The 26,898-nt window shown below is 42.7% G+C and overlaps 1 protein-coding gene across 2 annotated transcripts in view; it reads left to right on the top strand.

Annotated features, from left to right (window-relative positions):
* Nucleotides 1–26,669, top strand: part of LOC144506361 (rho GTPase-activating protein 6-like) — a 725,901-nt gene extending 699,232 nt beyond the window's left edge. For both annotated transcript variants that reach the window (XM_078232372.1, XM_078232373.1), the window contains exons 11-13: nt 390–652; nt 8,039–8,128; nt 24,563–26,669. In XM_078232372.1, coding sequence (XP_078088498.1) covers nt 390–652; nt 8,039–8,128; nt 24,563–25,296 — 1,087 coding nt within the window. In that variant the 3' untranslated portion in view covers nt 25,297–26,669. The remainder of the gene's footprint in view (nt 1–389; nt 653–8,038; nt 8,129–24,562) is intronic.
* The last annotated feature ends 229 nt before the right edge of the window (nt 26,670–26,898 follow it).

Here is a 26,898-nt window from a genome sequence, read left to right as displayed (position 1 = left end):
ATCATGTTGGTTGAAGGATAGATATAGACCAAAACTTGGGAAGATCTCCCTTGGTCATCAGTGAATAATGCCACAAAATCTTTATGCATACCTGAAACAGTGCTTTGTTTAAAAACTCCCTTAATTCTGGAGGGAAGTGGCACAATGCATTATGCACTCCAATCTCTAAAGTGGGTCTTGAACCCAGGGCCGATCTTCTGACCAAAAGGCTACAGTGCTACCCGCGGAACCATGGCTGACAGCTTGGTTATTTGCTACCCGTTGAACCTTGGCTGACATCTTGGTTATGTGTAACTTAGTAATGTGCTTTAAATTCACATAATGAGCATGCGGCACATGGTTTGGTGAGATTGAATTCACTAAAATCTGATGTGATTATCTTTTCCCAGGAATCCAGATCTGACAAGAGCAGAAGTCTCCTATTCTTTGGGAGGACGACACTCCTCTACTGACTCCAACAGAATCTCAAGTGGAGAAGTCTCACCCTATGATAATAACTCTCCAGTGCTCTCTGACAGGCTGTTAATGCAGAGGACAGATGACCTCAGCCCTGGTTCTGAGAAACTCTATAAAGTTCCTGAACAATATGCTTTAGTTGGACACTTAAAATCCAAATCTGGGGATAGCTCTCCAGTTTCATGTCCTGAGAAAGGTACAGTTGTACTTTGTACGCACTTATCCATTTCTTCACTCTTTGAAATACTAGTTGTAATAACTGTGACAATAGAGATTGTAACAAAATTACGTATTATTTGTCTTAAGATTTAGCTAGGCACTGGCATCTCTCATTCCATTGTGGTATCTAAGAGTTTAAAAACCAGCTTCACCTGCCCCTTTTTTGCAAGATAGTTGCCTGAGGGAGGGAACAAGCCATCCAGTTATAATAGATTTGTTAAAATATATGTTTAACTGGCAGTTCTTACTTAGTTGAACAAAAACATTGTTTTAAATTCACTTTGTCTCAATCGTTTTCAGGACACTTTTCAGCCTTTTTTTCCAAATCTGTTAGCTTTGGATAGTCATAGCAGATAGCTTCCATAGTTGGTGAGAAAAGGAGAAAATCCAAAACCCAAAAATGCTGTCACATTATAATTTAGCTTGGCCATTGCAAGCATTTTTTTTAACTACATGAGGAGTGCTCAAACAATTGCTGTAACAATATATATTTTGTTACTTCTTCTTTATAAGCTCGGAAGTCAAAGACCACCACTGTGGTGGCCTGGTACTTTCCAAAGTTAGACGGTCTGATATTCAGAGTTGAAATAGAATGAATCTGTGCACACCCTAGGGGGAATGGAGGCTAAACTAAAAGATAAGTTTTCTTGAAAAGAATTCTTACCTGAATGTGCAGCCATAATGGGTTCTTCCCAGCTGCACTGCAATGTCTGAGACCATTATCACTGTTGCCACTTCCCTCCCTCACCATCACAAACAATCCGCCTAATTCTTTAGAAAGACAGTAACTGTTTATATTATTATAGTGATTTGATACACAGTGACAAAAAAGACTAAAGTTAATTTCCACATAACCATTTTGCTCTAAATATGACCAAATGAAAATCAACTACCATACAAGGGAAAAATATTTCTGGGGACAAGCTAATCAGTCTAATGGGATAAAAAGGTGACTTTGCAGCACTGATAAACTATTTCTTAGCATTACTTTACATTAAGGATTTTGATTGAGTAAGTGAAGAGGAATTGTTTCCATTGACGTGATGGTTGGTAACCAGAAGTCCCAGATTGAAGATATTGAGGAAGGAGGAATATTTGTTACACAGCAAATTTTTATGACATGGCATGAATTGCCTGAAAGTATGGTGGAAACAAGATTCAGCAGTAACTTTCCAAAGCAAATTAGATATATAATTGAAAAAGAAAGGAGTGCACGGCTATGGGGAAAGATCATTGGAGTGGGACTAATTGGGCGGCTCTTTCAAAGAGCTGACACAAATACTAAGGCCTCCTTCTTTGCTCCATGACACTCAATTCTTTAACTAATCGTGTTAGAGCTATAGGGTTAATTTTCTGCTCTTGGTGAGGTGCCATATTTACACAGCTACAACACTGTAGACTTGAATCTTTGACCTGTGCTTCTGGCTGAAAGGATGGAATTGAGCCATTTTAACCATGGTTGAATGGCATTATCACTCATGACTATTGAAGTTGCAAGGAACGATTCTGCAAAATATTTTTGGAGAAACCATAACATCTCACGTTGTTTTCAATGTTCATGTCAGTTTATATTCTACAGTGCTTGTCAGATAATGTGATTTAATCATAGAACCACGCACAAGTCGTTTGGCAGCAATTATTGTGTCCCTCTTCGGAGAGGAAACTAATCCAAACAATTCTGGGCACATATGTGAAATGTCTCAAAGAGGTTGTAATAAATCAGTGTGTACTGAGGAAGCTTAGAGAACATTACTGAATATTCTCATTTACAGTAGATGAAACGGGCAGTGATATAATCTTGCAAACTGGTCAGCAATGTAGCATTTTAGTGACATCTGCATGTTACCATTTTTCCTTGCCCTCTGGCTGCCTTCAGCTACATTTGAAGCAAATATTGCTTTTTTGTTGCTGCATGCCAATGTTGCTTCTTGTTCCAATCATCATTTAGTGCTAATACTCGTGTGCCTCAGAGTCAGAAGATTTGGGTTCAAGCCTCTCACCAAGGACTTGAGCACATAATCCCGCCTGGCACTTTAAGTGTAGTACCAAAAGTATGCTGCCTTTCAAATGAGACATTGTACTCACAGGTGGATTTCAAAATAAACCACATGACAGAGAAGAATGGGGGAGTTCGCTCCCCTGCATCCTGAGGCCGATATTTATCCCTTAACTAACATGAACTAAAATATAATTTAGTCATTATTTCATCACCTTTTGTGGGTCCTGACTGTATTCAAATTGGCTGTTGTGTTTCCCTAGATTGTAACATCAACTGCTTCAAAAGTACTTTCTTGGTTTTACAGTAGTTTAAGGAACATTCTGAGGTTGTGAAAGGTGTTATAAAAATGCACTTCATTTTCTTATTACAGTAATGTCCTTGGCATTTTAAGCAGACAACACCCTTTTAATTCCTGGTCCACGCACATCGATGTTGAAACACAACAAAAGTGGGTTTGAGTATGTTCGATAAACATGGGTATAGACAGGTGCAAAGGGGATCGTAGAAGCCCTACAGTTCAGAGGGAGGCCATTCAACCCATCGACTAACTCTCCGAAGGAGCATTTAAGCCAGCCTTCCCCCCCCCCCCTCCCCCACTCTATCCATGTAACTCCATGCGTTTATCTCGCTAATCCCCCTAACCTACACATCTTGGGATACTAAAGGGCAATATAGCACAGCCAATCAACCTAACCTGCACATCTTTGGACTGTGGGAGGAAATCCATGCAGACATGGGGAGAACATGCAAACTGTACATAGAGAGTCGCCCAAGGCCAGAATCAAACCTGGGTCCCCGGCACTGTGAGGCACAGTGCTAACCACTGTGCCACCGTGCTGCTGTGAAAAAAGCACAAATAGGTTTTTATATGTAATTCTCTGGATATGTTAAGGAAGTTGATAAATCTATGAAAAAGGTATTTTGAGTTTGTGAATGGTGATTTAGGCAAAACATTGCTTATGCTGTTGAAATGTGATATTGGTTACCTCATTAGCAAAAGAGCAGTATTAGAATTGAAATCATATCATGTACTTTCACCAGGATGATACCAGCAATCGGAAACTATAGTTTTAAAATGAGCTTCGAGATACTGAGACTGGAGCAGATAAGGGAGCTTTCATAGAAGTTTTTAAAATTATGTAGGATTTTTGCTAAAGTGACTGAAGAAAGTCTATCCCTTTGATGGGAGAGTAGTTGATAAGGAGATGCTCAATTTAAAACTCTGACTGCAAGTGAGACAGTTGAGAAGATATTTCTGCTCTCCAAGAATTATTGGAGATTTGCATCTTCTAATGGAAAATTGGATAAATACTTTGAATGGAGGAAGATGGAAGGCTATGGTGAAATATGAGTGCAGTGGGCTTAAGTTTAGATTGCTCTAGCAAGACAGTTGGATGGCTAATTGGTCACCTTGCACTGAGAACTCCTATAGTTCCAGACAACTATAGTGGTAAAAGAGGAGGAGGAGTAGCATTGTTAATCAAGGATAGTTTAACGGCTGCAGAAAGGTAGTTCAAGGGGGATCTGCCTACTGAGGTAATATGGGCTGAAGTTAGAAATAGGAAAGGAGTGGTCACGTGTTGGGGGTTTTCTATAGGCCTCCAAATAGTAATAGAAATGTGGAGGAAGAAATTGCAAAGCAGATTATGGATAGGTGTGGAGGTCACAGGGTAGTTGTCATGGGTGACTTTAACTTTCCAAATATTCGTTGGAACCTTTATAGGTCGAATAGTTCGGAAGGGGCAGTTTTTGTACAGTGTGTGCAGGAGGGTTTCCTGACACAATATGTGGATAGGCCAACAAGAGGTGGGGCCACATTGGACTTGGTACTGGGTAATGAACCGGGCCAAATGTTAGATTTGGTTGTGGGAGAGCACTTTGGAGATAGTGACCACAATTCGGTGTCTTTCATTATTGCAATGGAGAGGGATAGGGCCATACGGCAGGGCAAGGTTTATAATTGGGGGAGGGGTAATTATGATACGATTAGGGAGCATAAGATGGGAACAGAAACTGTCAGGGAAAGGCACAAATGAAAAGCGAAGCTTGTTCAAGGAATCAAGGGGCGGCACGGTAGCACAGTGGTTAGCACTGCTGCTTCACAGCTCCAGGGACCTGGGTTCGATTCCCGGCTTGGGTCACTGTCTGTGTGGAGTTTGCACATTCTCCCCGTGTCTGCGTGGGTTTCCTCCGGGTGCTCTGGTTTCCTCCCACAGTCCAAAGATGTGCGGGTTAGGTTGATTGGCCATGCTAACATTGCCCCTTAGTGTCCTGGGATGCGTAGATTAGAGGGATTAGCGGGTAAAATATGTAGGGATATGGGGGTAGGGCCTGGGTGGAATTGTGGTCGGTGCAGACTCGATGGGCCGAATGGCCTCTTTCTGCACTGTAGGGTTTCTATGATGATTTCTACGAACAAATACTGCATGTCCGTGATAGGTATGTCCCTGTCAGGCAGGGAGGAAATGACCGAGTGAGGGAACCATGGTTCACAAAAGAGGTTGAATGTCTTGTCAAGAGGAAAAAGGAAGCGTATATAAGGATGAGAAGACAAGGTTCAGTTGGGTTGCTTGAGGGTTACAAGGTAGCAAGGAATGAGCTAAAAAAAGGGCATAGGAGAGCTAGGAGGGGACATGAGAAGTCCTTGGCGGGTCGGATCAAGGAAAACCCCAAGGCTTTTTACTCTTATGTGAGAAATAAAAGAATGACCCAGGTTGAGGTTAGGGCTGGTCAAGGATAGTAGTGGGAACTTGTGCATGGAGTCAGAAGAGATAGGAGAGGCGATGAATGAATACTTTTCTTCAGTGTTCACCAAGGAGAGGGACCATGTTTTGAGGATGAGGGAGTGTGATACAGGCTGATAGGCTGGAGGAGGTAGATGTTCTGAGGGAAGATGTATTAGCAATTTTGAAAAACCTGAGGGTCGCTAAGTCCCCTGGACCAGATGGGATATATCCTAGGATTCTTTGGGAGGCAAGGGATGAGATTGCAGAGCCTTTGGCTTTGATCTTTGGGTCCTCGCTGTCCACGGGGATAGTGCCAGAGGACTGGAGAGTGGCGAATGTTGTTCCTCTGTTCAAGAAAGGAAATAGGAATGACCCTGGTTAGGCCGGTTGTCTTACTTCGGTGGTCAGTAAGTTAACGGAAAAGGTCCTGAGGGATAGGATTTATGACCATTTGGAAAGATGCAGCTTAATCCGGGATAGTCAACACGGATTCGTGAAGGGTAAGTCTTGCCTCACAAATTTGATTGAATTCTTTGAGGAGGTAACTAAGTGTGTAGATGAAGGTAGAGCAGTTGATGTCGTATATGTGGATTTTAGTAAGGCATTTGATAAGATTCCCCATGGTCGGTTCATGAAGAAAGTAAGGAGGTGTGGGATAGAGGGAAATTTGGCCAATTGGATAAGTAACTGGCTATCTCATAGAAGACAGAGGGTGGTGGTGGATGGAAAATTTTCAGACTGGAGACCAGTTACTAGCGGTGTACCACAGGGATCAGTGCTGGGTCCTCTGCTATTTGTGATTTTTATCAATGACTTGGAGGAGGGGGCTGAAAGGTGGGTCACTAAATTTGCTGATGACACCAAGATTGGTGGGAGTAGTGGATGAGGTGGAGGGCTGTTGTAGGCTGCAAAGAGACATTGATAGGATGCAGAGCTGGGCCGAAAAATGGCAGATGGAGTTTAACTCTGATATGTGCGAGGTGATTCATTTTGGTCGGACAAATTTGAATGCGATTACAGGGTCAACGGCAGGGTTCTGAGGAATGTGGAGGAACAGAGAGATCTTTGGGTTCGTATCCACAGATCTCTGAAGGTTGCCACTCAAGTGGATAGAGCCGTGAAGAAGGCCTATAGTGTGTTAGCTTTTATTAACAGGGGGTTTGAGTTTAAGAGCCATGGGGCTATGCTGCAACTGTAGAGGACCTTGGTGAGACCACATTTGGAATATTCTGTGCAGTTCTGGTCACCTCACTATAAGAAGGATGTGGAAGCATTGGAGAGAGTGCAGAGGAGATTTGCCAGGATGCTGCCTGGTTTGGAGGGTAGGTCTTATGAGGAAAGGTTGAGGGACCTAGGGCTTTTCTCTTTAGAGCGGAGGAGGTTGAGAGGCGACTTAATAGAGGTTTATAAGATGATGAGGGGGATAGATAGAGTGGACATTCAGAGACTATTTCCTCGGGTGGATGTAGCTGTTACTAGGGGGCATAACTATAAGGTTCATGGTGGGAGATATAGAAGGGATGTCTGAGGTAGTTTCTTTACTCAGAGAGTGGTTGGCGTGTGGAATGGACTGTCTGATGTGGTAGTGGAGTCGGACGCTTTAGGAACTTTCAAGTGGTTATTGGATAGGCACATGGAGCACACCTGGATGATCGGGAGTGGGATAGCTTGATCTTGGTTTCGGACAAAGCTCGGACAACATCGAGGGCTGAAGGGCCTGTACTGTGCTGTACTGTTCTATGTTCTAACTCCTAAAACAGTCTATCTAAACTTTACAATTTTTCTCGATTGTTTTGTTGTCCTACGACATTTCATACAAATATGATTTAATTAATGAAGGACAAAACCAACTACTACTGAGACAAATCATGAGTGACTCCCTTTTGTGTATACACTGGAAACCTCTTGAAGTTAGTATGAGTGTGTTGGATGTTTTTGTACCCCACTTTCCATATGTGAAAGAAAGCTGGATGATGATTTATCGGATATGTGACCTTTCTGGAAGCCTTTCAAAATAATAAAGGGGTTTGGTAGGGTAAACACAGATGAAAACTTCCACTTATGGGCGAGGCCAAAACTAAGGGTGATTAAATATAAGATTTTCACTGATAATCTGATAAAGAATTTGGGAGAAACTTTCTTAGAGAATGATTAGAATGGAATAGCTAAGGCAAGTAACAAAGATACATTAAAGAGGAAACTAAATAAGTAGCTGAGGAGAATATGGTGATCGGGGTGAATGAAGCAGAGTAGGAGGGATCTCATGTGGAGCATAAACGCTGGAATAGAGAATTTGGGGCAAAAAGCCTGTGTCTGTGCTGTAAAGTTCTATGTCAGTTCTCTATTAATAAGATACGTATTGTGCAGACCACAAGATATGCAAAATAAACTAAAATGGAATTTACTTCAATAAAAATAAAATTTAAAATTGAGTTGTAGAATGAGCTGCTAGTTCATAATCACCTCCTTATATACTATCTCACACAGTCAAAATTACCCTTTAAGCATGTGACAGAATAGCTTTGTCGAACTAGATCTAGAAAGTATTTTTGCAGCTAAAATTCATTTATGTACCTTTCACTTTTTGTGTTGTATGTAGGTTAATTTAAGCAGTTCCGTGTCTTTCCGTCTCTTTTAGATAAAAATGCAACTTCAGAAGCAAACACTAATATTTGGGGAGCTTGGCATTCCACATTGAAATGTGGATCTAGTGAGGAAGGAATAACAGGTACAACGAACATGTGCAGTACTCTTTTTTTTTTTAATTCTTCTTCCCTCTTTTAAGCTCTTTGGAGGGCTCTGCCCATGCTGCATACTTATGTAAATTAGGAGCAAAGGTAGACCATACTGCTTCTTGAATCCTCTTTATCATTCAATGGGGATTGGATGGGGAAGAGTTTGTTAGGTGTGTTCAGGAGGGTTTCCTGACAAAGCATGTGGACAAGCCTACAAGAGGAGAGGCTGTACTTGATCTGATACTGACCAATGAACCTGGACAGGTGTCAGATCTCTCAGTGGGAGAGCATCTTGGGGATAGCGATCATAACTCTATCTCCTTTAGGCTTGCATTGGAAAAAGAGAGGATCAGGTAAGCTAGGAAAGTGTTTATATGGAGTAAGGGGAAATATGAAGACATTAGACAGCAAATTAGAGGAGTAAATTGGAAGGAGGTATTCTCGGGGAAATGTACTGAAGAGTGGTGGCAGTTTTTCAAGGAATGTCTGTCTAGAGTTCTACAGGACAACGTTCCGAGCAGACAGGGAGGTGTTGGTCGGTTACAGGAACCGTGGTGCACGAAAGCTGTGCGGGACCTAGTCGAGAAGAAAAGGAAAGCATACAAAAGACTCAGAGAGCTTGGCGAAGATAGGGATTTAGAAGAGTATACGGCTTGTAGGAAGGGACTAAAGAAGGAAATTAGAAGAGCCAGAAGGGGTCACGAGAAGGCCCTGGCAGGTAGGATTAAGGAGAACCCTAAGGCGTTCCATAAATATGTGAAGAGTAAAAGGATGAGATGTGACGGAATAGGGCCTATAAAAGGTGAAGGCGGGAAAGTCTGTACGGAACCAGTAGAAATAGCAGAGGTGCTCAATGAGTATTTTGCCTCGGTTTTCACAGAGGAGAAAGATCTGGGTGGATGTACTGCGGGCGTGCGGTGGACTGAAAGGATTGAGTATGTGGACTTTAAGAAAGAGGTTGTGCTGGAATCTTTGAATGGCATCAAGATAGATAAGTCGCCGGGTCCGGATGGGATGTACCCCAGGTTACTGTGGGAGACGAGGGAAGAGATTGCAGAGCCTCTGGCGACGATCTTTGCATCGTCGATGGAGACGGGAGAGATGCCGGAGGATTGCGGATGTGGTTCGTATTTTCAAGAAGGGGAATAGGGATAGCCCAGGTAATTACCGACCGGTGATGGAGAAGATCCTGAGGGACAGGATATATGAGCATTTAGAGAGGTTTAGTATGCTCAAGAATACTCAGCATGGCTTTGTCAAGGGCAGATTGTGCCTTACGAGCCTGGTGGAGTTCTTCGAAAATGTGACTAAACACATTGACGAAGGGAAGGCGGTAGATGTGGTTTATATGGATTTTAGCAAGGCTTCTAGAAAAAGTGAGAGGGCATGGGATCCAAGGGGCTGCTGCCCTGTGGATCCAGAACTGGCTTGCCCAAAGGAGGCAGAGAGTGGGTATAGATGGGTCTTTTTCTAAATGGAGGTCGGTCACCAGTGGTGTGCCCCAGGGATCTGTTCTGGGACCCTTGCTGTTTGTCATTTTCATAAATGACCTGGATGAGGAAGCAGAGGGATAGGTTGGTAAGTTTGCCGACGACACGAAGGTTGGTGGGGTTGTGGATAGTCTGGAGGGATGTCAGAAGTTACAGAGGGACATAGATAGGATGCAAGACTGGGCGGACAAGTGGCAGATGGACTTCAACCCAGATAAATGCGTCGTGGTCCATTTTGGTAGGTCAAATGGGATGAAGGAGTACAATATAAAGGGAAAGACTCTTAGTACTGTAGAGGATCAGAAGGACCTTGGGGTCCGGGTCCATAGGACTCTAAAATCGGCCCCGCAGGTGGAGGAGGTGGTTAAGAAGGCGTATGGTGTGCTGGCCTTTATCAATCGAGGGATTGAGTTTAGGAGTCCGGGGATAATGATGCAGCTATATAAGACCCTCGTCAGACCCCACTTGGAGTACTGTGCTCAGTTCTGGTCGCCTCACTATAGGAAGGATGTGGAAAAGATTGAAAGGGTGCAGAGGAGATTTACAAGGATGTTGCCTGGATTGAGTGGCATGCCTTATGAGGATAGGCTGAGGGAGCTCGATCTTTTCTCCTTGGAGAGACGAAGGATGAGAGGAGACCTAATAGAGGTGAATAAGATGTTGAGAGGCATAGATTGGGTGGACTCTCAGAGGCTTTTTCCCAGGGTGGAAATGTCTGCTACGAGAGGACAGAGGTTTAAGGTGCTGGGGGGTAGGTACAGGGGAGATGTGAGGGGTAAGTTTTTCACACACAGGGTGGTGGGCGAGTGGAATCGGCTGCCGTCAGTGGTGGTGGAGGCGAATTCAATAGGGTCTTTTAAGAGACTCCTGGATGAGTACATGGAGCTTAATAGGATGGAGGGTTATAGGTAGATCTAGAAGGTAGGGATGTGTTCGGCACAACTTGTGGGCCGAAGGGCCTGTTTGTGCTGTAGTTTTTCTATGTTTCTATGTGATTGAGGTTCACCTTCAGCCTGACCTCCACTTTCCCATCCATTCCTCATATTCCTTGTTTCCCAGTGTTGAATATAAGAACAGAAGAAATAGGAGCAGGAGTAGGCCATCTAGCCCCTCGAGCCTGCCCCGCCATTCAATAAGATCATGGCTGATCTGACGTGGATCAGTACCACTTACCCGCCTGATCCCCATAACCCTTCATTCCCTTACCGATCAGGAATCCATCCATCCGCGCTTTAAACATATTCAGCGAGGTAGCCTCCACCACCTCAGTGGGCAGAGAATTCCAGAGATTCACCAACCTCTGGGAGAAGAAGTTCCTCCTCAACTCTGTCTTAAACCGACCCCCCTTTATGTTGAGGCTGTGTCCTCTAGTTTTAACTTCCTTACTAAGTGGAAAGAATCTCTCCGCCTCCACCCTATCCAGCCCCCGATTATCTTATAAGTCTCCATAAGATCCCCCCTCATCCTTCTAAACTCCAACGAGTACAAACCCAATCTCCTCAGCCTCTCCTCATAATCCAAACCCCTCATCTCTGGTATCAACCTGGTGAACCTTCTCTGCACTCCCTCCAATGCCAATATATCCTTCCTCATATAAGGGATCCAATACTGCACACAGTATTCCAGCTGCGGCCTCACCAATGCCCTGTACAGGTGCATCAAGACATCCCTGCTTTTATATTCTATCCCCCTCGCGATATAGGCCAACATCCCATTTGCCTTCTTGATCACCTGTTGTACCTGCAGACTGGGCTTTTGCGTCTCATGCACAAGGACCCCCAGGTCCCTTTGCACGGTAGCATGTTTTAATTTGTTTCCATTGAGATAGTAATCCCATTTGTTATTATTTCCTCCAAAGTGTATAACCTCGCATTTCTCAACGTTATACTCCATTTGCCATATCCTCGCCCACTCACTCAGCCTGTCCAAATCTCTCTGCAGATCTTCTCCGTCCTCCACACGATTCACTTTTCCACTTATCTTTGTGTCGTCTGCAAACTTCGTTACCCTACACTCCGTCCCCTCCTCCAGATCATCTATATAAATGGTAAATAGTTGCGGCCCGAGTACCGATCCCTGCGGCACGCCACTAGTTACCTTCCTCCAACCGGAAAAACACCCATTTATTCCGACTCTTTGCTTCCTGTCGGATAGCCAGTCCCCAATCCACTTTAACACACTACCCCCAACTCCGTGTGCCCTAATCTTCTTCAGCAGCCTTTTATGGGACACCTTATCAAACGCCTTTTGGAAATCCAAAAACACCGCATCCACCGGTTCTCCTCCATCAACCGCCCTCGTCACATCTTCATAAAAATCCAACATGTTCGTCAAGCACGACTTTCCCCTCATGAATCCATGCTGCGTCTGATTGATCGAACCATTTCTATCCAGATGCCCTGCTATCTCCTCTTTAATAATGGATTCCAGCATTTTCCCTACTACAGACGTTAAGCTGACCGGCCTATAGTTACCCGCCTTTTGTCTCCTTCCTTTTTTAAACAGCGGCGTAACATTAGCCGTTTTCCAATCAACCGGCACTACCCCAGAATGCAACGAGTTTTGATAAATAATCACTAACGCATCCACTATTACCTCTGACATTTCTTTCAATACCCTGGGATGCATTCCATCCGGACTTGTCCACCTTCAGTCCCAATAGTCTACCCAGCACTGCCTCTCTGGTAACATTAATTGTATTAAGTATTTCTCCTGCTGCCAACCCTCTATCATTAATATTTGGCAAACTATTTGTGTCCTCCACCGTGAAGACCGACACAAAAATCTTATTTAAAGACTCAGCCATATCCTCATTTCCCACTATTAACTCCCCCCTCTCGTCCTCCAAGGGTCCAACATTCACTCTAGTCACTCTATTCCTTTTTATATATTTATAAAAACTTTTACTATCATTTTTTATATTAATTGCTAGCCTAGCTTCATAGTCTATCCTTCCTTTCTTTATCGCTTTCTTAGTCTCTCTTTGTTGTTTCTTAAATTTTTCCCAATCACTTGTTTCTCCACTATTTTTGGCCACTCTGTACGCAGCTGTTTTTATTTTAATACTCTCCTTTATTTCCTTCGTTATCCACGGCTGGTTCTCCCTTTTCTTACGATCCTTGTTTTTTGCTGGAATATATTTTTGCTGAGAACTGAAAAGGATCTCCTTAAAAATCCTCCACTGTTCCTCAGCTATCCTACCTGCCAGCCTGCTCTCCCAGTCTACCTTAGCCAATTCATCCCTCATCCTATCATATTTCCCTCTGTTCAAACAGAGGACACTGGTTTGGGACCAAACTTTCTCCTCTTCCATCTGAATCAGAAATTCGACCATATTGTGGTCACTAGACCCAAGAGGGTCCTTCACAATAAGATCCTTAATTCTACCTACCTCGTTACACAATACCAGATCCAAAATAGCTCGTTCCCTCGTCAGTTCCGTAACATGCTGTTCAAGGAAACTATCCCGACAGCATTCTAAGAACTCTTCCTCCATTCCACCCTTACCGACTTGAGTCTGCCAGTCAATGTGCATGTTGAAGTCCCCCATGATCACCGGAGCATCCACAGCCCTCCGACGTAGACAATTCCAAAGATTCCCATGAAGATGCTCTTCTCATTTCTGTAGTGAATAGTTGATCCCTTATCCTGAGGCTAAGCCCCTGTGTTGCGGGTTCCCCAACCAGGAGAATCCACCTCTGTGTCTCCTGTCAAGCTTCTTCAGAATCTTGTATGATTCAGTGAGATCATCTCTCGTTCTTCAATATTCCAGAGAACATAGACCCAGTTTACTCAGTCTTTCATCATAGGACAACCTTGTCATCCCAGGAACCAATCTAGTGAAATTTCACTCCAAGACAAGTATAACCATCCTTGGATATGGAGAACAAAACCGTGCACATTAGTCCAAATGTGATCTTGCCAAAGGCCTGTACAATTGTAGGAAAACTACTTCTTTGTTCTTGTACTCCAGTTCCCATGCAATTTGGCTTCATAATTGAATACTAACTTTGTGTTTCTTGTACCAGTACACCCAAGTCTCTCTGATCACCGACATTCAAAAGTTTCATGCTTCTTTAAAAAACAATCAGCTTCTCTATTTTCAATACCAAAGTGAGTAACCTCACACTTCCCCACATTATACATTTTTGCCCAGTCACTTAATATGTCTATCTCTTTGCAATCTCTTTTATTCCCACCGAGCTTTGCACCACAGCAAACTTAGGTGCATTACTCTCAGTATCTTTGCCTAAGTCATTATTATAGTTTGTAAACAGCTGAGGCCACAGCTCTGACACATGGGACACTACTTATTACAGCCTGCTAACTTGAAAATTCCTCCTTTATTCTTTGTTTGCTGTTGTTAACTAATTCTCTATGCTAATATATTAACCCAACTTCTTGAACCATTATGTTGTGTATTTAACTTTGTGTCAGCTGTGGTTCAGCTGGTCACACCTCCTCTCTGAATCACAAGGTCTGAGTTCAAGTCCCATTCCAGGGCTTGAGTGCAAATTCAAGGCACCCCAGTGCAGTACTGAAGACATCCTGCATTGTCAGAGGAGTCACTCAGCTTCCAAATGAGATGTTAAACCTAGGCCCCCATCTGGGAAGTGTAAAAGATCTCGTGCACCATTTTGAAGAAGAGCAGCCGAGTTACACTGATGTCTTGACCAACATTTATCCCTCAATCAACATCACAAAAAAAAGATTATTTCCTCTTCATCACATTAGGCATTTGCGGAGTGAAAATTAGCTGCAACATTTTGTACATAACACTTCAAAAATTACTTCATTGGCTTTAAAGGATTTTGTGATGCCTGGTGAAAAACTCTATATATAAATGCAAGCCTTTCCTTAGTACCTTTTGGAAATCCAGGTTTGTTATATCTACCTGCCCTTCTTTATCTACCCTACTCATTACAATCTTAACAAACTCTAATAAACTTGTCAAACACTACTTATAAACATAGGAACAGGAGCCCGTCAAGCCAGCTCTACCATTGAGTTGGATCATGGCTTCACGCACTATCTTCATATTCCGGGATCTCCAGAAATCTATCAATTTCTATCTTGAACATATTCAATGACTTAGTGTCCACGGTCCTCTGGGTAGAGAATTCCAAAGATTCACCACCCTCTGAATGAAAAAAGTCCATTTAAGAAAATGGCCTACCCCTTATCCTGAGACTGTGTTTCCTCGGTCCAGAATCACCAGCCAGGGGAAACAACTGATCTACTTCTACCCTGTCACGGTCTGTAAGAATTTTGTAAGTTTCAGTGAGCTCACCCTTCATTCTTTGAAACACTCTGGAATAGAGACCCAGAGCGGGATTTTCCAGTCACGCTTGCCCCAAGACCGGAAAATCCTGCCCGATGTTATCGGACCTTTGCATGGCCCGTGTCACGCCCATTACGGACAGGAAATTTCTGCCCCCAGTCGCCTCAGTCTCTCCTCATAGGGCAGTCCCACCTTCCCAGGGATTAATGTGGTGAACTACATTAATCGCACTCTTTCTTTCATTTTCATAAAACCACATTGACAATTTCTTCTCATACTATGATTTTCAAAGTGCATTGTGAAGACTTCTTTCCTGACAACTAATGTCAAGCTAACTGGCCCGTAGACCCCTGTTTTCTGTCTCCCTCCTTTCTTGAATGGTGTCATACTTGCTAGATTTTTATCTACTGAGACCATTCTCGACCTCGTGCATCTTGGAAAATCATGGCCAGTGCAGCCACTGTCTGCAGCTTTTTGAGAACCCTAGAATGTAGGTAACAGGTCCTGGGGGGTTTATCAGCTTTTAGCCCCTTAGGTTTCACAAGTAATTTTTCTCTGCTGACACTTATTAAGTTCCTTACTCTTATTAGTGCTTGGGTTGTCTTCCATTACTGGTTTATAATTGATGTCTTCTACTGTGAAGACAGGCACAAAAGGGATGGATTTTCCCTCTGGTTGTAAGAAAACAAAGCCTGATTCCGCCCCCAGGGGTATGTCATTTGCCTATAATTGTCCCCCAAATAAGGGTCAGCGGGCAGATTTGGTGCCTGATTAAGGATGGTGGATGGGCTGTATAAGCTGGAGGACCATGAAAAGTTCTTCCAGCTTGAAAGGAACATTAGGCTGCATTTAAAGTTAAGAAAGAGAGGGGGCACTTCAAGATGGAGGTATCCTCTCTCTCTTCAACTTTATTTAATCTTTAATTTAAAAATATTGATTCAGGAGCTGGGCTTCCAATGTTAGTGGGTGAAGGGCTCCCCTCGACAGGGTGACCCATGGCTGCATGCCCCTACGCACCTAACCTGGTCCTGCCCCCCTGCGAACCTAGAGGCAGGCTGGAAAATTCCACAGTTAGCATCCTTTAATTGGCCTCAGTTAGGCTTTTAATGAGCCAGATCGACTATTGAACATGGCTGACAAGAAGAAACCAGCTCCTAAGAAGGGAGCCAAGAAAGTCATTAAGAAACCAGCAGTGAAAGGCTGGAAAAAGTTGCAAAGGTCATGCAATGAGATTTACTCCATCTACAAAGTGATGAAGTAGGTTCATCCTGACACTGGCATCACCACCTGTTGCCGTTTGGGGAGCTGGCCAAGCATGCCATGTTGGAAGGAGCAAAAGCAGTGACCAAGTACACCAGCTCCAAGTAAAACTCCACAATGGACTGAAAACTACCCTCCTCATACAGACAGGTAGCACTGCTGGTCCCAACCCTACCTCTGCAAAAATGGCCCAGAATAGTTTATAATTTCAAAAATAGTTTATAATTTCAAAAATGGCATTGGAGCGAGAGTGAAGGGACGAGTTGCTATTTTTAACCACCCAGCTACCTCTGATCGAACTGGAAACCGGTTACCAGCGGAGTGCCACAGGGATCAGTGCTTGGTCCTCTGCTATTTGTCAGTTTTATAAATGACTTGGAGGAGGGGGCTGAAGGGTGGATCAGTAAATTTGCTGATGACACCAAGATTGGTGGAGTAGTGGATGAGGTGGAGGGCTGTTGTAGGCTGCAAAGAGATATAGATAGGATGCAGAGCTGGGCTGAAAAATGGCAAATGGAGTTTAACCTTGACAAATGTGAGGTGATTCATCTTGGTAGGACAAATTTAAATGTGGATTACAGGGTCAAAGGTAGGGTTCTGAAGAATGTGGAGGAACAGAGAGATCTTGGGGTTCATATCCATAGATCTCTGAAGGTTGCCACTCAAGTGGATAGAGCCGTGAAGAAGGCCTATAGTCATTAACAGGGGGTTTGGATTTAAGAGCCGTGGGGTTATGCTGCAACTGTACAGGACCTTGGTGAGACCACATTTGGAATATTGTGTGCAGTTCTGGTCACCTCACTACAAGAAGGATGTGGAGACACTGGAAAGAGTGCAAAGGAGATTTACCAGGATGCTGCCTGGTTTGGAGGGTAGGTCTTATGAGGAAAGGTTGAGGGAACTTGGGCTTTTCTCTTTGGAGCGGAGGAGGTTGAGAGGAGACTTGATAGAGGTTTATAAGATGATGAGGGGGATAGATAGAGTGAACGTTCAAAGACTATTTCCTCGGGTGAATGGAGTGGTAACTAGGGGGCATAACTATAGGGTTCATGGTGGGAGATATAGGAAGGATGTCCGAGGTAGGTTTTTTTACTCAGAGAGTGGTTGGGGTGTGGAATGGACTGCCTGCAGTGATAGTGGAGTCAGAAACTTTAGGAACATTTAAGAAGCTATTGGATAGGCACATGGAGTACTTCGGGATGATAGGGAGGAAATAGCTTGATCTGGGTTTCAGCCAAAGCTCGGCACAACATCGTGGGCCGAAGGGCCTGTTCTGTGCTGTACTGTTCTATGTTCTATGTTTGATCCCAGCACTGACAGGGACTGAAAACCTAACACAAAATATTTGATCAATGTCTCTGCCAATTCTTGTTTCTCCATGATAATTGCTTCTGTCTCTAAAACTTTAACTATTCTTTTTATATTCTTATAAGAGATCTTGCGATCTATATTTGCATTCTCACCTAGCTTACACTATTTCTATTTTCTTCCTTTTTAATCAAATTTTTGCCTGCCCTTTTGTTTCTCAGGTTCTCCCAATCCTCAGGCTAATCACTATTCTAGGCATTAAAAGCCTGTTATTTTAATGTAATACTATTCCTAACTTCCCTACTAAATTACAGATGGATCTTTCTTGCTGTGTTTTTTTTTGCTTGGATCTTTCCACAAGAGACATTTAATAGAGCTTTTTTTACTGGAACATATTTTCATTGAGCATCTTGAATAATTTCTAATTGTATCCTATTGTTTATTTATCACCATCCTTAGTCCTTTTACTCAATCAACCTTAGTCAGCTTTCTTCTGGTGCCTATGTAATTTTCTATGATTAAGTTTAAGATTCTTGTCTGGGACTGAAGTATGTTGCTTTCAAACTTAATATTGTATTTTGATCACCTTTTCCAGAGGATCTTTTACAATGATTTACATGGAAAGGTGATGGCCTAGTGTTATTTTCACTGGACTATTAATCCAGAAACCCAGCTGATATTCTGAGGACCCTGGTTTGAATCCCACCACGGTAGATGGTAGAATTTGAATTCAATAAAATATATGTAGAATTAAGAATCTACTGATGGCCATGAAACCATTGTCGATTGTCGGAAAAACCCATCTGGTTCACTAATGTCCTTTAGGGAGCAGAATCTGCTGTCCTTACCTGGTCTGGCCTACATGTGACTCCAGAGCCACAGCAGTGTGGTTGACTTTCAACTCCTCTGAACTAGGGATGGACAATAAATGCTAACCAACCAGTGACGCCCACGTCCGACAAATTAATATTAAAAAATGAGATTAGTGATTACCCTGTCTTATTAAATATTACTCAGTTTAAAGTAGATTTGGCTCAAGTTGATTCTACATTATGATCATCATTATAATGCCAGGAGGAGGTACAATTTATTTCAATTCATTTTTGTGTTGGCATTTCAGTCAAGGCTCGCAGTTTATTGGCTAACCCAGTTGATCCAAGAAAGTGGTGGTGGGCCATCTTATTGATTTGCTGCAAGGTTCTAATACAATTGAGTAAATCAATAGACATTAAGGGTTGGATTTTTGCAGAGTTGGGAAAACTCAGCAGTCCTTTAAATATGGCAAATTGGACTTGATTCCAGGATTGCTGACCCCAATCCTGGTACCCCCAATTTTTGCTAGCATATGAGAAGAGTACAGGCTTGTTATTTCCTGTTTGAGCTGGCTCCATTGCAGGGGGTAGGCATCTATTAGACCCCACAATTTTCATGAAGTCAATCCAGCTTCTCAAGGACTTATGGTTCACATATTCGGAGGAGTTGTGAGCTATAGTCTATATGCAGGAACTGTTTTAAAGATAACTTGCCTATGCCCCCTTCGCATGCCAACCTATCTCCATTAGCCCCTCATGCCCTCCATGCTAACCCATGCCCCTCCATCCAGCTCTGATGGTCTTTCAAACTCTCCATGCCTTCGGCATATCCCTGTCTATTCACCCAGTAATACATTTTGTACAGTACCAATGAACCTTATTGTAACAATAGCATGTGTGGAAAAGAATACCTATTCATAACTTTAGTTTTTAAAAACTGTTTACTACAACCCTATAAAATTTCAATCAAACAGACATTTAAAGTATCCATAGCAGAAATAATAAATACTTGGCGCCTCTTTAGCATGTGTAAATAAACATTAACCATTGACAAAATAAGAAAATCAACAGTCCACTTGAGGCCCTTTCTCCAGAGGTAGGCTGACAAGCTGGGACCCCCACTATTCCCTTTAAGGTGAAAATCCAGCCCAAGGAGTCATGCTGATGTGGGCACAGGAGTCATATATAGGGCAGACCGGGTAGGGACGGCAGATCTTTCCCGAGAGTAGTACTTAGTAACTATGGGAAATAATGTTTAAATTTCACCTCCCGTATATGTGATACATTGCTTCAATCTGAAATAGTAACAGAACTTAAGACAATAGTGTAAAAGGAACAATATCAGCTCTGTCTGAACACCTCTCCCAACACTTATTTCAATTAACTTCAAACAAGGAAAAATGAGAATGGATCAGGCAGGCAACAGGCGATTCTGGTCATTTGTTCTGTGTATTATAGATTAATGATAAATTTCTTCTATTGTGAACAGAAGGACAAGTGAAAATATCATTGTTCAGAAGGGGAGAAAAATATATGCCACTAGAGTCCAAACTTAAACTTGTACATTCAGTAGTAGGGATTAACATTTAGGAGACTTGAGAGGTTTTTTTTAACCAGGCGTCAAGATGTAAAAATAACAGGGTTGTTGTGGTGGCAGATTTTAACTTCCCCTATATTGACTGGGACTCACTTAGTGCTAGGGGCGTGGATGGGACAGAGTTTGTAAGGAGCATCCAGGAGGGCCTCTTGAAACAGTATGTAGATAGTCCAACTAGGGAAGGGGCCATACTGGACCTGGTGGTATTGGGGAATGAGCCTGGCCAGGTGGTTGGCATTTCAGTAGGGGAGCAGTTTGGGAACAGTGACCACAATTCAGTAAGCTTTAAGATACTAATGGATAAAGAAAAGTGTAGTCCTCAAGTTAAGATGCTAAACTGGGGGAAGGCTAATTACAACAATATTAGGCAGGAACTGAAGAATGTAGATTGGGGGCAGATGTTTGAGGGCAAATCAACATTTGGCATGTGGGAGGCTTTCAAGTATACGTTGATAAGGATGAAGGATAAGTATGGCAAGTTTTGAGAACCTTGGAAAACGAGAAATATTGAGAGTTATTCAAAGAGAAAAAGGAAGCATTTGTCAAGGCAAGGAGGCTGGGAACACATGGAGCAAGTGTGGAATACAAGGAAAGTAGAAAGAAACTTAAGCAAGAAGTAAGGAGGGCTAAAAGGGGTAACGAAAAATCATTGGCCAGCAGGATTAAAGAAAATCCCAAGGCTTTTTATACATATATAAAGAGCGAGAAGGTTGGCCCAGTCAAGGACAGGGGAGGGAATCTGTGCGTGGAGCCAGAGGAAATGGGCGCGGTATTAAATGAGTACTTTGTGTCAGTATTCACCAAAGAGAAGGACTTAGAACATAAGAACATAAGAAATAGGAGCAGGAGTAGGCCATCTAGCCCCTCGAGCCTGCCCCGCCATTCAATAAGATCATGGCTGATCTGACGTGGATCAGTACCACTTACCCGCCTGATCCCCATAACCCTTAATTCCCTTACCGCTCAGGAATCCATCCATCCGCGCTTTAAACATATTCAGCGAGGTAGCCTCCACCACCTCAGTGGGCAGAGAATTCCAGAGATTCACCACCCTCTGGGAGAAGAAGTTCCTCCTCAACTCTGTCTTAAACCGACCCCCCTTTATTTTGAGGCTGTGTCCTCTAGTTTTAACTTCCTTACTAAGTGGAAAGAATCTCTCCGCCTCCACCCTATCCAGCCCCCGCATTATCTTATAAGTCTCCATAAGATCCCCCCTCATCCTTCTAAACTCCAACGAGTACAAACCCAATCTCCTCAGCCTCTCCTCATAATCCAAACCCCTCATCTCCGGTATCAACCTGGTGAACCTTCTCTGCACTCCCTCCAATGCCAATATATCCTTCCTCATATAAGGGATCCAATACTGCACACAGTATTCCAGCTGCGGCCTCACCAATGCCCTGTACAGGTGCATCAAGACATCCCTGCTTTTATATTCTATCCCCCTCGCGATATAGGCCAACATCCCATTTGCCTTCTTGATCACCTGTTGTACCTGCAGACTGGGCTTTTGCGTCTCATGCACAAGGACCCCCAGGTCCCTTTGCACGGTAGCATGTTTTAATTTGTTTCCATTGAGACTTGGCGGATGATGAATCTGGGAAATGGTATGTATATAGTTTGAGTCATGTTGAGATCAAAAAGGAAGAGGTATTGGGGTTCTTGAGAAACATTAAGGTAGACAAGTCCCCAAGGCCTGATGGGATATACCCTAGAATACTGAGAGAGGCAAGGGAGGAAATTGCTGGGGCCTTGAGAGAAATCTTTGTATCCTCACTGGTTACAGAGGAGGTCATGATGTGGAGATGCTGGTAAACTTGTGCTACCAAATAAACCTGTTGGACTTTAACCTGGTGTTGTGAGACTTCTTACAGGGGAGGTCCCAGAGGATTGGAGAATAGCCAATGTTGTTCCTTTGTTTAAGAAGGGTAGCAAGAATAATCCAGGTAATTACAGGCCGGTGAGCCTTGCATCAGTGGTAGGGAAAATATTCGAGACAGGATTTACTCCCACTTGGAAATAAGTGGACGTATTAATGAGAGGCAACATGGTTTTGTGAAGGGGAGATCATGTCTCACTAACTTGATCGAGTTTTTCGAGGAAGTGACGAAGATGATTGATGATGGTGGGGCAGTGGATGTTGTCTACATGGACTTCAGTAAGGCCTTTGACAAGGTCTCTCATGGCAGACTGGTGCAGAAGGTGAAGTCGCATGGGATCAGAGGTGGCAAGGTGGATACAGAACAGGCTTGGTCATAGAAGTCATGATGTGGAGATGCCGGCGTTGGACTGGGGTAAACACAGTAAGAAGTTTAACAACACCAGGTTAAAGTCCAACAGGTTTATTTGGTAGCAAAAGCCACACAAGCTTTCGGAGCTCTTAGCCCCTTCTTCAGGTGAGTGGGAATTCTGTTCACAAACAGAGCTTATAAAGACACAGACTCAATTTACATGAATAATGGTTGGAATGCGAATACTTACAACTAATCAAGTCTTTAAGAAACGAAACAATGTGAGTGGAGAGAGCATCAAGACAGGCTAAAAAGATGTGTATTGTCTCCAGACAATTGTCTTGTGACAATACAAGTGTATTGTCTGGAGACAATACACATCTTTTTAGCCTGTCTTGATGCTCTCTCCACTCACATTGTTTCGTTTCTTAAAGACTTGATTAGTTGTAAGTATTCACATTCCAACCATTATTCATGTAAATTGAGTCTGTGTCTTTATAAGCTCTGTTTGTGAACAGAATTCCCACTCACCTGAAGAAGGGGCTTGCAGCTCCGAAAGCTTGTGTGGCTTTTGCTACCAAATAAACCTGTTGGACTTTAACCTGGTGTTGTTAAACTTCTTACTTGGTCATAGAAGACAGAGGGGAGCAATGGAAAGGTGCATTTCTGAATGGAGGGCTGTGACAAGTGGCGTTCCTCAGGGATCAGTGCTGGGACCTTTGCTGTTTGTAATATATATAAATGATTTGGAGGAAAATGTAATTGGATTGATTAGTAAGTTTGCCGATGACACAAAGGTTGGTAGATTTGCGGATAGCGATGAGGACCATCAGAGGATACAGCAGGATATAGATTGGTTGGAGACTTGGGCAGAAGATGGCAGATGGAGTTTAATCCGAACAAATGTGAGGTAATGCATTTTGGAAGGTCTAATACAGATAGGAAATATACAATAAATGGCAGAACCCTTAAGAGTGTTGATAGGCAGAGGGATCTGGATATATAGGTACACAGGTCATTGAAAGTGGCAATGCAGGTGGAGTAGGTAATCAACAAGGCATATGGCATGCTTGCCTTCATCGGCCGGGGCATTGAGTTTAAAAATTGACAAGTCATGTTGCAGCTTTATAGAAACTTAGTTAGGCCACACTTGGAATATAGTGTTTAATTCTGGTCGCCACACTACCAGAAGGATGTGGGGGCTTTGGAGAGGGTACAGAAAATATTTACCAGGATGTTGCCTGGTCTGGAGGGCATTAGCAATGAGGAGAGGTTGGAGAAACTTGGTTTGTTCTCACCGGAACGATGGAGGTTGAGGGGCGACCTGATAGAAGTCTACAAGATTATGAGGGGCATGGACAGAATGGATAGTCAGAAGCTTTTTTCGAGGGTGGAAGAGTCAATTACTGGGGGCACAGGTTTAAGGCGCAAGGGATAAGGTTTAAAGGTGATGTATGAGGCAAGGTTTTTACACAGAGGGTATTGGGAGCCTGGAACTCGCTGCCAGGAGAGGTAGTGGAAGCAGATACGATCATGACTTTTAAGGGGCGAATGGACAAATACATGAATAGGATGGGAATAGAGGGATACAGTCCCTGGAAGAATAGGGGGTTTTAGTTCAGTCGGACAGCATGGTCGGTGCAGGCTTGGAGGGCCGAAGGGCCTGTTCCTGCGCTGTAATTGTCTTTGTTCTTTTGAGTCAGGATTTAAGAATTCTCTTATAATCATTCATGTGATTTGCCTGAGAATCGCACTTGGATCTTGGCACTCCAAAAGACCATGGCCGGAATTCTCCAGCCTTGTCCTGTTGCCAGCGAAAACAGAGAATTTGGCAATTAGCCAAATCTCTGTTCACAGCAGCGGAACTGGAGAATCCCAACTACAGGCTTGGTCAGAGAATTCTAGCCCATTTCTTTGCACTTTCAAAATCGCAATCAGTTATTCTAGTCAGAAGTTTGATTTTTTTTTCACTACCTCATGACATCTGGAAACTGAGCTGTTATGTTTCTCCTGCATCGTAGAAACATAACAGCTCAGAAGGAGACCACTTGACTTGTAACCATTGTGCAAGTCCAACTCTTTGAATGAGCTCTTCACTTAAATCTGACCCCTCTGGCTAGCGACCTTCCTGCCAGTGACATTTTCTCATTTAATCTATTAAAAACCTTCATAATTTTGAACACTTCAATTAAATCTTCCTTCTTAACTGCCTCTGATTTTTTTTTGGAGAAAAACAGCTTCTCCAGTTTATCCACGTAACTGAAGTACGTTTCTTGTCAATGAATAACAAGGAAGATACAATTGCAATGAAATAAATTTAAGGAATAAATGTTGTCATGTTTTCCAAATGTCATTTTCCCTCAGAACTCTGCGCTGAATTTCTTTGGATACCATTGTATTGGAAGTTTGACATTGAACTCAAGTTGTTTCTTTTTCTTTCTCTTGTAGGGTCATATGGGGATATTTACCAAAGCAGTGGGTTACAGCAAAGACAGTGTTCCCTGTCACAGGGAAACCTCACAGCAGACTGGCCTGTAGTTCAGGCCTCTTCCACTGTGTCTCTGGACAATGCGAAACAGCCTGTGCGAAGAACTCATACAACTGCAAGTGTCCCTGAGTGCAGACCTCATGCTCCTGTGAGCCGTGTTTGCAGTAGCCCTCAAGTGGCAGGAAGTAAGAAGCATGTGCAACTGAGTCTGGAATCCTTGTGCCTCAGACATGACTTGCGTTCCACGGGAAGTGCAGAAGAAATTCCTCAGAAAACCTCGGAAACCTCTTTCTTGCACAGGAAACCATGGCAATCCCATTTTAGGCACAGAGACATCAACAGGAATGAGACTCGACCCCCTCCTCCATACCCCGGTCAGTTGAGAGAAAGTTTTCTGACTTCTAGTAAAGCTGGTACTCAGCAAGAACAAGCTTTGCAAAGGCTTCAAAAGACTCTGCCAGGTTCAGGGGAACAAAAAGCTATGTCGCCCATGCAGTCAATGCTCAAACCTGAGCAGCAAGACTCAGTTTCCTGCAATGATGAGAATAGAAGCTGGTCCAGCCAGACAGATAGTCAGAACAATAAGAACAACTTATCAGAGCCTGACTGGGTGGAATGGCAGAGAGAACGATGGCAAATCTGGGAGCTCCTGTCTGCGGACAATGCAGATTCACTACCAGAAACTTTAGTATGATATCTTGAACTGCTCACAAGTAGACTCTGTTTAGACATCATTTTAATATTTTTTTAAAGAAACAAATCAAAATTCATCCTATCATTTACACGAAACATATTTTTATATTTGTGCGATATTTTAACTTTCTTTTACTTTTCAGGGTGTAAAGCAACACAGTCTTTAACATGCTTATACAAAGTCAGTGTGTCTGTCAGCACCTAAAGCATTAGCATAGGACAATACATTTGAATGTTGCTGTATGCATAAAATATACATGAAATATATAAATATCTATTTTGTGGCATAATTTCCATTCATTTTATATTTATACATATGTTTGCTTCATTTTATGTTCAAAACCACATTCAGAGAGAAAATAATACATTTGGACTGCTCATACATCATTGCACTTATTTTGTTGCTCTAACGACTAGTTGTAGTGGCAACAGCTTTATATTGTGTTATCAGCTGATGTTTCTGTTGCTGTCTTTTAAGAAACCTGAATGAGTAAATTATAAGCCCTACTTGCCACTGACTAAATGAAATAACCACTGCAGTATCGAAGTTTTAACTACTGTCGACTTTCTTTGTGGGCTGCCATTATCTTTCCTTTGACATTTGCCACTCTCAGATACCAAGCATCACTCCAGTGAATAAGTAACTTAGTTACTCTACTGCCAGTTATCATTGCTGTGTCACTAGTCACAGGTTTTGTAACTAAATCCAGTTCCTCTCCCTACCCTTTTTTTAGAACACGATAAATAGAATCAACCAGGAAAGAGAATACAACATCACAAATTGCTACATGGTAGTGATAGTTCAGATAACAACACACATGAGGTCATTGCGAGATTGATTTCCAGCCAGAACTGAAATACCACTGAAAGCATGGGGAAATGACAAATTGTGTTTCTCATGTATTCAAATGAAGGATTTGCATTCGGTGTAGCTTTTTAAAACAAGACTGCAAGCTATATTTTAGTTTTAAATAATTGTGCCAAAGTTTTGAGTCACAAGCTCATACAATTCCATTTGTTTTATTTTCAGAAAATAAATGTTCATTTATAAATTGTTTTAATTAGCTTAAAGGCTGGACTAGCAGCCGGCAATAATTGTGTTCATGTTTAAAATGTTCTGCCAACAAGGGCAAATATATTACATAGAGATGGTAGTGATCTAGCACAGTACATTGTCTTAAGCAGATAAATAAAACTGTTTCTATAGCATAATCATAAATCTTACATGTGCCATAAAGATCCAATTAAAAAGAACATGAAGCAAGACTGATTTCTGAGTTTTTATAGAGTACAAGGAATACTGCAGATTATGGGACTGGAATTATCTTGAGCTGTAGTACAAAATGGGCAATAAAGGATTTGACAGCCTGTTTAACATGCCACACGATTTTCCACTTTATTGTAGTCCCTGAAATAATAATAAGCATAAAACATTCAGTGGAAAATATGGAGAAAGCATTATGTTGCAATATATATGTTTTGAGGCCAAGTGTATGGCTTTAGCATAATGGTCATAATAAAAGGTCCTCTTCGAATTCATTCAGTTAAACTTCTGTCCTTCTGACAGATTCTGAATGATGACTCTGGTGAAAGTAGCCAACAG

Source organism: Mustelus asterias, chromosome 17 (assembly GCF_964213995.1).
Source record: "Mustelus asterias chromosome 17, sMusAst1.hap1.1, whole genome shotgun sequence".
NCBI lineage: Eukaryota > Metazoa > Chordata > Chondrichthyes > Carcharhiniformes > Triakidae > Mustelus > Mustelus asterias.
This window is presented reverse-complemented; position numbering and strand designations above follow the sequence as displayed.